The 14834-nt window shown below is 40.1% G+C and overlaps 1 protein-coding gene across 2 annotated transcripts in view; it reads right to left on the bottom strand.

Annotated features, from left to right (window-relative positions):
• The window catches only part of ANKRD55 (ankyrin repeat domain 55), a 91514-nt gene extending 77045 nt beyond the window's left edge, over nucleotides 1-14469 (bottom strand). The window contains exons 1-2 of one of the 2 annotated variants that reach the window (XM_036065678.2): nucleotides 14340-14469; nucleotides 13952-14042 (exon numbers count right to left, since the gene is read on the bottom strand). In XM_036065678.2, coding sequence (XP_035921571.1) covers nucleotides 13952-14009 — 58 coding nt within the window. In that variant the 5' untranslated portion in view covers nucleotides 14010-14042; nucleotides 14340-14469. Of the gene's footprint in view, nucleotides 1-13951; nucleotides 14043-14199 lie in introns of both variants that reach the window. The other variant, XM_036065676.2, reaches the window with a different exon arrangement.
• Nucleotides 14470-14834: the final 365 nt, after the last annotated feature.

Raw genomic sequence — 14834 nt, 5'->3', positions numbered from 1 at the left:
GCTAGCAATGCAAATCTTAAAAGAGCTCACACTGTGATCTTTACATGGCTTGGAATACAATGATAGAACCTGAAAAAAAAAATGACTAAACTTTTCTAAGATCCAGCATGAGTTTGGCTAAGAGTAAGGGCATTTTGTTGCTTATTTATTAAGTGAATCTCTGTATCTCCCCCACCCCAAAATCCCCTTCCATAATAAGGGACCAAGTCAAGGGTGATATTAAGAGGATCCAACAACTGGTTTATCAGAACCTCCATCAGAACGGAGGCAGGCCTAATAGCTGGGGTGGGATCTATAACTTGTTAGCTGCTAAATTGTGCATAATGTGTGTGTTCCTGGGGAATGACTGGTACAGGAAGATGGGTGGTCTCTATTGATCTGAGGGTATAGAGATATTTTAATATTGTAACAATCAATGACTAACAGTTCTGAGCCATAGTGCTGGAATTACACATATCTATTTATTTTTTACAAAAATAAGATCATGCTGTACATATAATTTTTATTTTTGCCCCTTTTCACTTAATGTTTGATCATAAATGTCTTCCCATGTCACAAGGTAAGATTTTAAAATGTGGCATAAAATCCCATTGACTGAATTTAACACAATTGATTTGATCATTTTCTTATTATAGGACATTTATATGTTTTCTCTTTTTTCTGTAGAATCATAAGTTTTTTGGCCATTCCAAATAATGCGATAATATTCTTGCATATATATCTTTTCTCACATCTTTGACTATTTCCTGTGGACATATTCCTAGAAGTGAACATGGGAGTCAATGCATTTGACTCTTTGTCAAATTGGCCTCCAGAAAAGTTAAACCAATATACCCTCCCCAAGCAGGGCTTGAGAGCACATACTTCATTTTTCTTAATGATGCTATATATATATATATTTTTTAAATTAACATTGATGTGAAAGAAGAAAAATAGTATATAATTTTCAATGGTCATTTATTTGTCCTGAGAGAAAAGTTTTTCCAACTGTTTATGGCCATTTTATGAATTATTTATTGGTGTCCTTACATCTTACTATTTCCAGGCATTTATCTTTATCTAATTGATTTGAAATACCTTTTTATATAGTAAGGACACCAGTTTTTCACCTGTTATCTATGCTGCAGTTATTTTCCCTGTTTGCTACTTAAGTTTCAGGTGTTTTGTTGGTTTTTGAAAAACACATCTTCAATATTTATGGATATTGCATTTACAAAATTTATTGCATTGCTTTTATGACTAGAAAGGTAAGAATTTGTGGACCTTAGGCTTACTTATATGTTAATATTTAACTATAATTAATGTGGAATTTCTAAACTATATTTTTGTATGCTAAAATTTTTTCCCAAATAGCCAATTATTGGATAATTTTCCCTTTTCTTGCTAATTTGTAATGGCAACCTTATCATATACTAAATCACTATTAACTCCCTACAGGAGGCTCTTCCTACCTCCTGTTCATCGAAACTGTGGCTTGGCAAGCAGAAGCCCAGACCTGCCCTCTCTGCCATGGTGCACACATGAACTTGGGGATATAGCCAAAGTGCACCTCAGGCACATTCCAGAGAGTCTTGTGGCCAGTCCACAGTCAAGGTTCTGAGCTTTTTTGTCTTTCCAGCAGACTTTTGAATTCTAGAATTTTTGGTAGCATATTTGAAGCAATTAAAAACTTAGAACAACCCCAGAGTTAGCAAAAACTATGATACAGCCACTTCTACAGGACAACAATGTCTCCCAGTCACTATGATAGCATCCACTCTTACTGCGCCCTTCATGTCTCTGTCACTGTCTGAAGAACAGTCATAATGATGGTTAACAGTTACATCATGCTTATTATGCACCAGGCACTGTACTAAACCCTTTCTGTAAATCAGCTCATTTAATTTTCACCTTATGAAGTAGGTACTACAAATTATCCCCATTTTACAGATGGGGAAACTGAGGCATAGGACAGGAATGTGACTTACTCAAAGTCATACAGGTAGTAACTGGTGAAACTCAGAAAAGGCTGCAGGTTGTCAGGCCTCAGATTCTACCCTCTGACCCATGTGTACTATTGTATATAACTGCCTTTTCACTCAGGAGGCAAAGCTCTCACATATTCCAGTGAACTTGTGACCTTTCTTTGGAGCTGGATGGTCATTCTACATTCCATTCTCTCTAACAGAGCCTGTGCCCGCATCTACTCTCTGCTGCACAATCTGCGTGGCTCTGCATTCTGCCTGACAGACATCACTGTCCTGGACTTTAAACTCATTTGTAGCAAAAATAAAATTCACATATCAACTGAAAATTGGAAATGTATCTATGAAGAGTTGGTTGTACACCAGAGAGAGAATTAAAGTTGGTGGTAATAGCATAAAGATTCTAAAGTGAGGTTGACTGAATTCTTTTAGTTTGTTAAGATAAATATCAAATGACCAAGGAACAAATAATTCTCAAACTGAAGCACAGAAAAAGGGAAATTTTGCTAATTTCTTTTCTTATTTTTAAAGAATTTCTTTTTAAATAACAAACTGAGGGTTTTAGAGGGGTGGGGGGTGGGGGGCATGAGTTAGCCCAGTGATGGGTATTAAGGAGCACATATATTGCATGGAGCACTGGATGTTATTTGAAAACAATGAATCACGGAACACTACATCAAAAACTAATGATGTACTGTATGGTGACTAACATAACATAATAAAACTAAATTAAATTACAAAAAAAAAAAATAATAATCTCTACACCCAACATGGGGCTTGAACTCACAACCCCAAGATCAAGAGTTGGATGCTCTACTAACTGAGCCAGCCAGGCACCCCCTCAAATTTATTTTCTAAGGCCAGCAAAACTGGTAACACACACACACACACACACACACACACACACACACACAGAGGCACCTACAGAAGAATTCAATTTGTGAGCATAGAATTCGAAGTTTTAAATTAAATTCTACCAGATAAAATTCAGTTGGATATTGAAAGAATAATACACGATGATCAAATAGTTAATCATTTATAAAGATGTTTCTGTTGAGGAAGCAGAAGGCTTGCTGAAGACAAAGCATAAGCTGACACCCTGCAACCTTCCCCACCCCACTCCTGGGTGGGACATGTGTGACGGTCTTCTAGGGATCTCCCAACTATCTTAATGTTAATACCTTGCAAGAGGGGAAAACAACCTTAACTTGACAATGGCAAGGGCCTCCAGTATCTTTTAGGTATCTTGTAGGTCGGTCCTCTTTAGCATATGAAAGTTCTTTTGAAACCTCCCTTTTCCTTACTTCCCCCAACTCCCGCGTACATAATCACCACTCCTCAGGACCCTGGTGCCACAGCTCTTTCTGCCCTCCCTCGGCTCTTGTCCCTGTGCTTTAATTAAAAGCACCATTTTGCACCACAGATGTCTCAAGAATTCTTTCTTGGTCCAGCTCCAGACCTCACCCTACTGAACTTCACCTATATTCCAAAACCACAACATTTTGATTTCTTGATATCTATTAATAAAATATATCACACCACTAGAACAAAGGGGAAATACATGATAATGTGAGTAAGGATCTAAAAAAATGCTTAACAGCTGAAAGCTTACATTCTAAGTATGGTTAAGTGCGTTTATTTCTAATCAATTCCAAACATCATATTTAATAGTAAAACAATAGAGAAGAAAGAAGACAATCTAATGCAATAAGTATGAAGCAAAAAAAAAAAAAAAAAGAGAGAGATATAATAATCACAAAGGGAGAGGAAAATTATCATAGTTTTAATAATAGCTAACTGTCCCAACAGTATCATTTGAATTAGGCTATTTATTTGCCTCAACAATTTTATGAAGTAGGTAGTATCTTTATCCCAATTTATAGATGAGGATATTGAAGCATGGAGAAGTTTAATAATTTCCCCATAGTTGGCAGAACAGGATTTGAAAACAGTCCATTAGGTTTCATCCTGTGCACAAGGACGGCACAAGAGAACTAATGACAAAACTATTAGAAGTAATGAGATTTGATTAAGTTAGCAGATTTTAAAATAAATATAAAATATAAAACTAGATAGTTCTCTGTAATAAATAATATAAGCAGGAAATAACTCATTACAATGAAAATATAAAATGGCCAGGAATAAATATTTAAAATCTAACTGAGGAAAACTACAGAATTTTGTTGAGCAATATAACAGAAGAGCTGAATTCATGGAGATATATGCCATATTCCCAGAAAGGGCAAACTAAATAGGATAATAAATTTTAATTATTATACAGATTCATTTGTAAGTTTAATGTCATTTCAATAAAAGTTTCAATAGTTTTCTGGGGGGTCGGGTTCAGGAAAATGACACTACTTTTAATTTGTAAAAACAAATGGATAACTTTATGCTTTAAAGAAGAAAAAAGATTATATTTAACTATTTGCTTATCTACACAGAATCTCTCTAGAAGTATACATAGGAAACTGCTTATATTGTTTTGCTTCCAGGGAGGGGAACTGGAGGATTAGAGAGTTTGGCAGGGTGGGAGATTCTTCATTGGATATTGTTTTACACCTTGAACATGTATTAATGTGTATCTTCCAAAAGCAAAAATAAATAAACAAAAAATGAATAAGAATATCCAATGAAATTGGGGGAAAAAAGAGTACTGAGGGAGTTTTCCTCTATCAAATCATAAAACATGATAAAACTATTAAATTTTAAAAAATGAGATTCTGCCTCAAAACCAGATAGATTCCCAGAACCATGTAGAGAGCCCAGAAACCTGCCTGGCACCAGCATGGACAGTGAAAGCTAACAGGTAGACTGGCTTTTGGGCAAAAGGAAGAGTTTTATCTGGAAGGACAGAACACCAGTAACAGAGGACAGGCAAAGTAGAATTAGTCCAAGTTGTGTGAGCTTTCCTGGAGAATTCATTTCCTTCTGATGTGGTTTTCCTGCCCAGGAAAATTCTGCCTCTTCCAATTTCCACAAAAAACAGTGGTGCTATGCCATGTATTCATTACTAAGGAGGAGCCAGCTTAAAGGGTAAGATGTTCTCTTGACCTGGGAAGACCAGTTGTCCATGTGACCTTATGTGAGTCATTTATAAGAATCACTGGCACTCACAGAGTGATTACTCTGGGCCATGCCTAGTTCCAACTGCTTTGTATGTATTCATTAAATTTTTAGAACAATCCTTGTTATAACCATCTTTACAACAATCCTATAACCACCACTAGCACTGAATGATAACTATGAGCCAGGAATGGTTGCAGGGGCTTTGTATGTATTCATTAACTCAATCTAGATAAGCAATCCTCTGTAGTAGCTTCATCTTAGTTTACAAGGTAGGAAAGTGAGCTGTAGAGATGTTAAACAGCTGGGTCACACAGTAAGTCGTGGCACTGGCCTTGACCTGTTCAGTTTGGCTCCAGGGGCCATTACAGCATTACATGGTATCCCCATCAATACCTCTACGTTTCAGTCTTCACATATAAAAAGTGAGGGAGTTGGATTACAGACTGAGGTTCCTTCCAGTTCCAAAATACAACTGTTCTAAGTCAAAACACTCCCAGGATCCATCCTGAAATTGATTTCTGCTCTGACTACCTGAAACCAGATGCCTGTGAGCCCATCCTGACGCCTCTCTATATTTACTGGTCATGCTGAGTCAGCCAAGTTGTAGCCAAAACTCTAGAACACCATTTTTTAATAGCACTAAGTAATCAGAAGGATAAAAGTGTCAATTCAGATGAATTTCAGGTGTACCTCTCACAGTTCTTAAAAAGAAGTTTAAAAAAAACAAAACAAAACAGCAGACTGTGCTCTGATTTATTATGGTGAGTTAAAGAACAAAGAAATGGTCTCAAGGTTATTCACAATCAAACCACAGGATATCGATGTCCAAATAATTCTTTTTTTCTTTCTATCTAATGCTGTTTATGTGTGACCTTGTTTTCGGGGCTGGGCTCCCTGAACTGTCTTTTGGAGAAACATCAACAGGTTGCTGCAGAGAACAAATGTGCTGAGTAGGAATATGATGAAGAACCTGGCTTCTGAAGCTTCTGTGATGGAACCCAAGCCTTGACCTTGCAAATACCCAGCTTCTATCACATCAGCTCCACAGGTCACATTTCTGTGTCACCCCAATCTTTTAGCTGTGGACTCCTCTCCCAAGATGCTGGTGCCCTTCTCTGCTCCCAAGGCAACCTGCCATGGAGACTGAATCCATCGCTACCCTGGAAAAGGTCAGGCTGTCACAATGAGCAGTACCCACTGAGAGCTCATTGCAACTGGACGTTCATCGTGGGTTAGCCACTTCAGGGCTGTCAGCTCCCACCAGTCCCACTTGAGGTGCCGCTACCTTTCTTTTCCTTCTTGCGCTAGGAGTCACGAAGTGGTGGATGGGGTGGGCTATCAGAGACCACAAAGTCTAACTTTGTGGTGAAGGGGAGTGTGAGTAGGGCTTGGGTTTCAGAAGCTGGAGTTAAAATGGCAGCTTTGCCCTTGACCTATGTGGTGCTGGCCAAGTCGTGTAACCTCAGACAACCAAAGATGGGACATATCTCATAGGCTGTGTTGAGGTTCAAGTGACATAACAGGAGTAAAGAGTTTAGCACAGCACCTAGCACGTGGGAGCTGCTTAATTAACCAGTTATTGCTCTTCTTCTGATTAATGATGCTGATTGATATTCTTGGCCTGATCTCCTTTATCTCCCATTGGAAGCTACTTCCCAGCCCCAGCAGGGAGGGTGAGTTACTATGAGTCCATCTTGGTGGCTGAGAAGCTGAGGACAGGCTGGGCTCACAGACTGAAGAACAGAGCCATTCACTAGCTGTGTAACATTCATATGGCTAGAATACAGCACTTTTTATGCTGAAATCCTTCTTGTATTGCTTGACTATTTTGAAGAAGGTCGGATTAATTTTATAATAGGAAAAAAATCCCAGTATATTAAGAAAAAAAAACATTGTAAGAACTGGTTGATATGTAGTAGTGCAAGACCTGTCACTTCAAATTACCATTTAAAGAGACTTAAATGATATTGTGATAACCTGAGATGGAGACATCACCCTGCGGTACTTTGGCTGGGAATGCATCATCTAAAACTAGTCATGAGGGAGCATCAGACAAACCCAGAAAGAGGAACTCAGTATTAAAAAAGAGAGAGAGACTGTAATTTCAAAATGTCAATGTCATAAAAGACAAAGGAAGAGTGCAGAAATGTTCCAGAAGAAAGGAAACACAAGACACATGACAACTAAATGTAATACCTAATCCTAGACTGGATCAAGTACTGGAGGAAATGCTATGAAAGATGTTACTGGCTCACTAGACAAAATTGGAATGCGGACAGATTATAGTATACACACACATATGCATATATATACATACAGGGAGGCCGAGAGAGGCAGAGACAGGGAGATGTGGGACGGGGAGAGACAGAGAAGAAAGCCAACAGTAAAGCAAATGGGGCAAAATGTTAACGTTAGGTGAATCTGTGTAAAAGACACAAGTGTTCTTTATACTATTTTTACAACATTTCCTTAAGTTTGAAATTATTTTCAAACAAAAAGTTAAAAAAGAATTAGAATGCTATTAAATATTGTACATGTATATTTTAAAGTTCTGAGGAACATTTAGAAATAGAAATATTTCCTGTGTAAAAGGACAGTCTTCCCTTTTCCTCCTCCCCAACAGACCCAATAAAACAAGATCATGGATGAGTCAGTGACATTTTTAAGTTTTACAAAGAGAAAACAAACTAGGGGCACCTGGGTGGCTCAGTTGTCAAGCGTCTGCCTTCAGCTCAGGTCATAATCCCAGGGTCCTGGGATCGAGCCCCGCATCTGGCTCCCTGCTCAGCGGGAAGCCTGTCTCTCCCTCTTCACTCCCCCTGCTTGTGTTCCCTCTCTCGCTGTGTCTCGCTGTCAAATAAATAAATAAAATCTTAAAAAAAAAAGAAAAGAAACCAAGGCCCTTATTAAGCACACAACTCTATTTATTAGTTGAAAGCTAATAAGGATTAGGTAAAACCACCATGATTTTAAGAGATAAATCAGAAAAGCTGAGATGTAGATCATTCTTCAACAAGTGGATTCTCAGAATCAGCCAACACTGCCCTGACTGATAGACAGGCTTCCTGATAGAAGTGCTAAGCATGACTCCTGGTTGGATGTGGTCTTTCTGCAAGATGGTATCTGTACACATCTTCTACACCAGTCTTGCATGCACGTGCGTCTAGAACCTCACCTTCTCACCTTGTCTCATATCTGGGGATAGGTGAGATGTTTGTTTCGTACGTGTTTGGTAATAACAATAGCTACATGTGTAGAAATTTTTTTTTCAGATTCCGTTAAAATATCCTTGCATCCAAATGGTTGCATTAAAGAGAAAATACATGAATATCAATTTACTCAACACAGTTAATAATTGTTAAAGAAATGTGGAGTTAATGAATAGAGATGGCAGGAAAAGCTCAGTGTGGTGGCCTAGCTGACTTCTGAAAAAGGGGCTGAATAGCGGATTTGCCTTCTGAAATTGATCTGGCTACGTTGTGGGACATAACATCAGGGTTGACACAGACCTAAGGGACCTGGTGTACCTCCATTCCCTCGGGCTACCACTCCTGGATCCTCCTTGGGATGCATCCTAGGGCAGGAGGCCCCCTTCCCCAGGACAGTAGGGCTGTCCTCTGGAGAAGAATAGTGACAATGACACCACTCTCCTAATCCCCAACCTGCTGAATCACTTGCATTTTCATGGCTCTCTAAGGCTGTGAATGGTAATTGTTTGGATAAGATTCGTCAAGGGCTTCCCTCCAGCTAGGCTCACAAGAGGAGCCAGGAGGGGACTGGTTTGTCACAACCTTTCCCAGGAGTTGGTTGATGGGAAGGAGTTTTCCTGTGCCAAAGAGACAGCAAGGAAGCAAGTAAGGGCAGGCTTCCAGCAAACCTGTTTGACTAAACTTGGTCTTGAGTGGGCAATAACACTGGAAAAAGAATTCTCTCATCTCTCATTTTCCCTCTGCTCCTCTTCCTTCACCAAAAGAGAAGGCTAATCATTTCCCAGAGGCCACAGATTATTCTGCTTCTAAACCTGTGGACTGATGATTTACCAGCTAATCTTCCTTTATCTGAACCATCAGTCTGAAAATTAATCATAGCATTCTCCTCAGTGTTCCTGGGTTTTAGTCTAGGCACCCACTCAAGGTTTTTGAACCTAAAATCATCATGTGAGCCCAAATCATTCCCTCTCTGTCTTGTCTCCTTTGCCTGGCTTTTCTCTGCTCTCTACCCAAACCTCTTTGAAAATTTGCTTACTCTTCCTTTGGAGGCATCTGGATGTCACACAGAATTTTCACTTTTGCTTTTTCAGCAAAGTGCAAATCTGTACACTCTAATTTCTTTTTGTTTAGCATTCCCATTTTGGATGAAAAGTTGGAAATTAAAACCATCACATCTGTGTGTGGGAGCTTTAAAAATCCGCAACACAATGGAAGAACAGCTTGATTGTGAAAATACTGCTTCATTAATTTGAATTTTCATTAATCTCTACTTCTTCATTAAAATGTATGGCCGATGGAGGAAGAGTACTGTCTAGATCAGACATGGGTTTTGAAGTCAAGCAGATTTATGCTTGAATCTCAGCGTTGCCATTTTATCTGTCGTAACCTTGGGTCAGTCATAACCTTTTAAAATTCCCTCATTGGTAAAAGGGGGGGAATAATAGTGGGGCAGATATGAGGGTTAAATGAGCTAGTCTACGCCCATGTGGCACACAGCCTGGCTCTGCTAAGTGCTCAATAAACATTTGTTCTTTTCAAATGTAATCTATGTAAAGTACCTGCAGAGTCTGCACCGAATAGATGCCCTTTCCATCTTCCCTCCCAAATGCCAAATTTCCCTCTAGTTTCAGTAAGAATGGATTTGTACCAAAACCCCAGTCACGATACTTTCTGACAAGGGACTTGAGATTTGATATCTTTTCATGCCATGTAGCAGGCTGAACGGTGGCCCTGAAGATATTTCCACGCCCTAATCTCCGGAACCTGTACATTTTACTGTATATGGCAAAAGGGTGGATATCACCTTATATGTCAAAAGATGTGATCAAGTTAAGGCTGTTGAGAGTAGAAGTTTATCCTGGATTATATGGGTGGCCCTCAGTGTAATCCATGCACTGGTACTATGAGAGAGAGAGAGTTCTAAGCCAGATGCTCACAAGAGAGACACACGCAGAGGACAAGGCCATGTGAAGATGGGGCACAGGCTGGAGTGGAGGCCACAAGCAGCCAGAAGCTGGAAAAAGCAAGGAAGGATTCTTCCCTGGAGAGTGCAGAAGGAGCAAGCCGAAGTTTTGATTTCATACTTCTGGCCTCCAGAACTGTGAGACAATGCCTTTCTGTTGTTTTAAGCCACCCAACCTCTGGTGCTTTGTCAGGCAGCCCTAGGACCCTACTGCAGTGGTTGAAACTGCACCGGAGGGCCTCGCCCTCCTCGTATTGTCTCAGCACCTCTACCAGTGAAAAGCCTGTGGGGTGGGCCCCAACCCCCTCAGGTGCCCACAAACACACTGCTCATCAAACACGTTACCTCCCAGGCCCTGGGTGGGGCCGGGTGTAGGCAAGACCCTTGGGGACGCTTGTCCAGCTCCCATTCTCTCTCTGAGGCCTCAGGTTCCTCCTTCAGGCATCGCAGACCTTTTCCTTCCACAATTACAGACAAAGCTTAAAAATGCAAATCTCTTCAGTTATATACCATCTCTACCGCAGTAGGAACCTTTGTGTTCTGTAGTAAGTGATTTTACTACAGGTCCTTTCCTGCATGTGGGCTTTGAGAGGGAAGACAGCCAGGAAGAGCACGTGGGACCAGAAGCGATGTTGCTATGGTGAAAGCAAAAAGCACAAAGCAGGAGTGGAGAGCTCTGAAGACCCAGGCTTCCTGTGTCACAATTTCACAAAGCAAGCCAGAAACCCGGCTCTCATTCCTTTGGCCAGTCAGAGAACCAGATCTTTAAGCCTGCCAGCAGCCCTGCCCCTGCACATTTTTCAGACCCAGAGATCAGTCTGCCAGGTGCATGCAAATGGGAAGAAAACTGAGACAGAACATGGGCAACTGCCATCCGTCCCTACGCCCCTAGCATAAGGATGCCTTGTTACCTCTACCAAAGAGAAATAGAGAAAAATGCCATTGGAGGGATTCAGACTTAGCACATCCACATCATTTGAGCCCTGAAGGTCATTCTGTGTCATATTTTTTGAGTGCTAACCATTCTCTGGGAACCCATAAACCAGAGCAGCCTGAGCCCTACCACCACCCCATAGTAGCTATTGGGGCCAGAGATCACCCATGAAGAGAAATTTCTCATTGTTCTATTGTCTGGATAGTGAACACCTGGGGCTCAGTCCCCTCTATTACTCATTAGCTGGGGGTCTTAGTACAAACAGGGCCCACCTTTTAACCTCTCTGTGCTTTACTCTTTCCATTGGAGATGTTAGGGGGATGGGTTGGATGAGTGGTTCTCAATCTTTGTGGTACATGAGATCTTCCTGGGGAGCTTTTGTTAGGCCACACCCCACACCAATTAAACTGGAGATCTAGGCATCAGCATTTTCAAAACCTGTCCACATGATTCTCATGTGTGGCTAAGTTTGAGAACCTGTGGATTACATGACTTCTAAGATCCTTCCAGATAGCATGTCTTTCCTCAACATCTGCATCTACCAGAATTATGATTTTCTAAATATTCAGAATTCATGGAGAGCCCTCAAAGCCCACATTCAACTTATAGAGAGAAAGTCACTTTGCCATGGTTTGCCCAACAACACAATATTGGTATTTAAAATCTATATAATGGTCTAAACCATTATGGCCTTTCATGCTTTTAAGAGGGTGGAAGGGTTAATGTGATAACAGAACTATTCAGGTATCATTTAATTTATTATTCTAGGGGACTGCTCTGAATGGTACCCTGGAGTTCTGAAAAAATATTAAAGTTTTCTAGTCAACTAGTATTAACCAAACTCTCATTTGTTCTGAGGACTGCTAAATTCAAGCTGGAGATAGAGAAGTGAAGAGCCTTTCACGTTTGAGGAACTCACAGTCCAAGGTAGTAATAATTATAATAGCAACAATAATAACAAAAGCAACCACAATTTTAAGGTACTTATGGCACATTAGGCAATGGGACTGGTGCTTTTTACAAATTATTTTATATTCTCACAACAACCTTGCTAGGCCAGCATTATTTCCTCCAGTTTATTGCTGAGGAAAATAAGGCCCAGAGAGGTTAGGTAACTTGCAAAGGTCACACAGTTAAGAAGTCGATCTGCCATCCCAGCTTATGCTATTTCCACCATACCGCAGCATCTCTAGAAAGAAAGGATTGAGAACTAGAGATAGAGTTGTCAGGGAGACGGTTAACTTCGATGAGGGAGAGTCAGGACTGGGGTGGAGGAAATGCTGTGAATTGCTCACATGAAAGGTGCTATAAGAAAATAAATATTACAAATTAATATGTTAACTAGTTATGTTTTAGGCTCAGTCCTGTAAGGAGACACAACCCTAGAACACGAGGAATTCTTTATGAAGGGCCAGCTCTTCGCAGTCGGTTCCAGCTTCCTTAAATTAGTCTTACAAAATAAGCCCACTATGCTCCTCTTTGGATTGCATAGCTCAGCAATGTCATTTTTTAGCCAGTATTAGGTCTTTGGATTTAGCCATATTTTCACTTTTCCTGATTGTCTTCAGTGATATAAGACGTACGCAAGGGAGAGGATAGTTGTGGGCACGGCCACAACAGTCACTTTCTCTATGGTGTTCATCATCCAACGCAGTGTGAACCAGTACATTCTGAAGGTGCACACACACACACACACACAATTCAAAATGAGGTAAGGCATGGAGATCAATCTGTGTGTGTGTCTGCGTATACCTGTACATACAGTTACTCAGAGATCTAAATGTAAAGCTAATATTTGAGAAAGCACTGAACTAAAATAATTCACCCATGAAACCAGATTTGGCTTGGAGGATAGTAAACACAGTATGGCCTACAGCAGGAAAAGGGAAAAAGAAAGAAGCAATGAATTTTCTTAATGAGGCTTTCACAAATCACCATTTTCATGTTGTACCCAAAACAAGGAAATGATCAAAGAACTTGAGGATCCTGAAGAATACTCACAGGTAACAGAAAGTGGTTTAGATAACAGATTATTTTTTAAAATATTCTAAAAAAATATCTATGACATTTACAGAGTGGAAATTTCCTGTGCATAGAAAAGGTGCATCATTGCACAAAGGTATTATGTATACACACATGTAAACACTTCATATGCAAAATGTATATGGCTGAATACATGGTTTTTATGAGGATGGGTTGATTCCACAGCAATCTTTTCATGTGGAAAATGACCTCCACTCTGCAAATTATGCGTAAGAAAGATATATCCCGTCATTACAAATAATAACATAGTAATAAGTCATACCACAATCCCGGATGAGATAATATATCAACTACAGCATAAACCTAGGTTAACATCTATTCCTAAAAGGGAATCAAGAAGTATTTATGAAACTGGAGCAATGAGATACTGGGTTAATAGACTGAAAAGAGATACGTGATTTATTCTTTTTATATTACTTCCTATAACATTTTTTGAGAAGATTTGAAAAAAATCAAATGAGAATAAAGATGATCATATCTGAAATAGCTGGTGTGCTCGAAACCCAATTTTTTAAATTTGTAGATCAGAATATTTTAACAAGACAAACAGACCAGAAGCTTATTTTTCCCTTCCAAATGCTTATCAAATAAGAAGCGAACATTTAGAACAGGTTTTCTATCTGAAATCCTCTTTTCTCTCTCTCTCCTCTCTCTCACCCTCTCTCTCACACACACACACACTACTCTCTTTCCTCTTAGAATTGCAAAATCTCAACTACTGAACTAAAGATGCGAAGAACCAAAGGATGTATGAAAACAGCGTTTTTACCTTTTTGCTGATCAAACACAGATGGAGTGCTGAAATCCATGGTTGCCTGTCTCATCATTCACCATCAGAATGGCAAAAAGCATCCAGGTTTCTAGACAGGAAAAAAACACCACCTCACATGTTACAGTCAACACATCAGTCAGATACAGCATCAGTCGCCAAGACCTCTGAGAATTAAATGTGCATTAGAGCTGCAGGTTGTTGTCAAGGCAAATGATGGTAATAAGTAAATGTTATTCCTACAATACCTGCCAGAAAAAAGAGTTACTTCTTAATGGTTCCATTCATCAGCTAAGCTTGTGGGTAATTATCATACACCGTCCGACCCCCAACAAATAAACAAAAAAGCTCAAACTCAAAAAAACACCATTTGCAGGGGGCCACCTGCCTTGGATCAGAGCCAGGAAAACACTGGAGGTCACGGAGCTTCAGCAGCTGGAATGTTGCTTTAAACCAAAAGAAATCTCAATGGGTGAGTGAGGATTCACAGGGCCAGACGGAGCATGTGCAAAGCTGCCAATGCAGTTGGATTCAGCTGTGTTCTTGGTGGAGTGCGAGCTGCATTTGGGTCATGTGAGCGGAGAGTGCCATCTCAATGGACTAGGACGTAAATAGTGTAGCAGGAAGCTGCTGGCCATGTGCGGTATGGAGTGATTACCCGTTTGCCTAGCTCATCTGCAGTGTCCCCCTTCAGCTAGCTTCCTTCTCCAAATGACAGGGAGGATGAGGGGAAGCAAGTGGCATTTTGAAAGGTTAGATTTCAAGGCTCAGATACCCATGACAATGAAATTAGAACAGTCTGCAATCACAAGGGTGTTCAGTGCAGTATTATCTGTGGTGGAAAAAACCCCAGAAAACACCAGAATGTACATCATTTGAGGAA

The sequence above is a fragment of the Halichoerus grypus genome, chromosome 2 (assembly GCF_964656455.1).
Source record: "Halichoerus grypus chromosome 2, mHalGry1.hap1.1, whole genome shotgun sequence".
NCBI lineage: Eukaryota > Metazoa > Chordata > Mammalia > Carnivora > Phocidae > Halichoerus > Halichoerus grypus.
The sequence above is the reverse complement of the archived record's forward strand: the minus strand, read 5'-3'. Positions and strand labels throughout refer to the sequence as shown.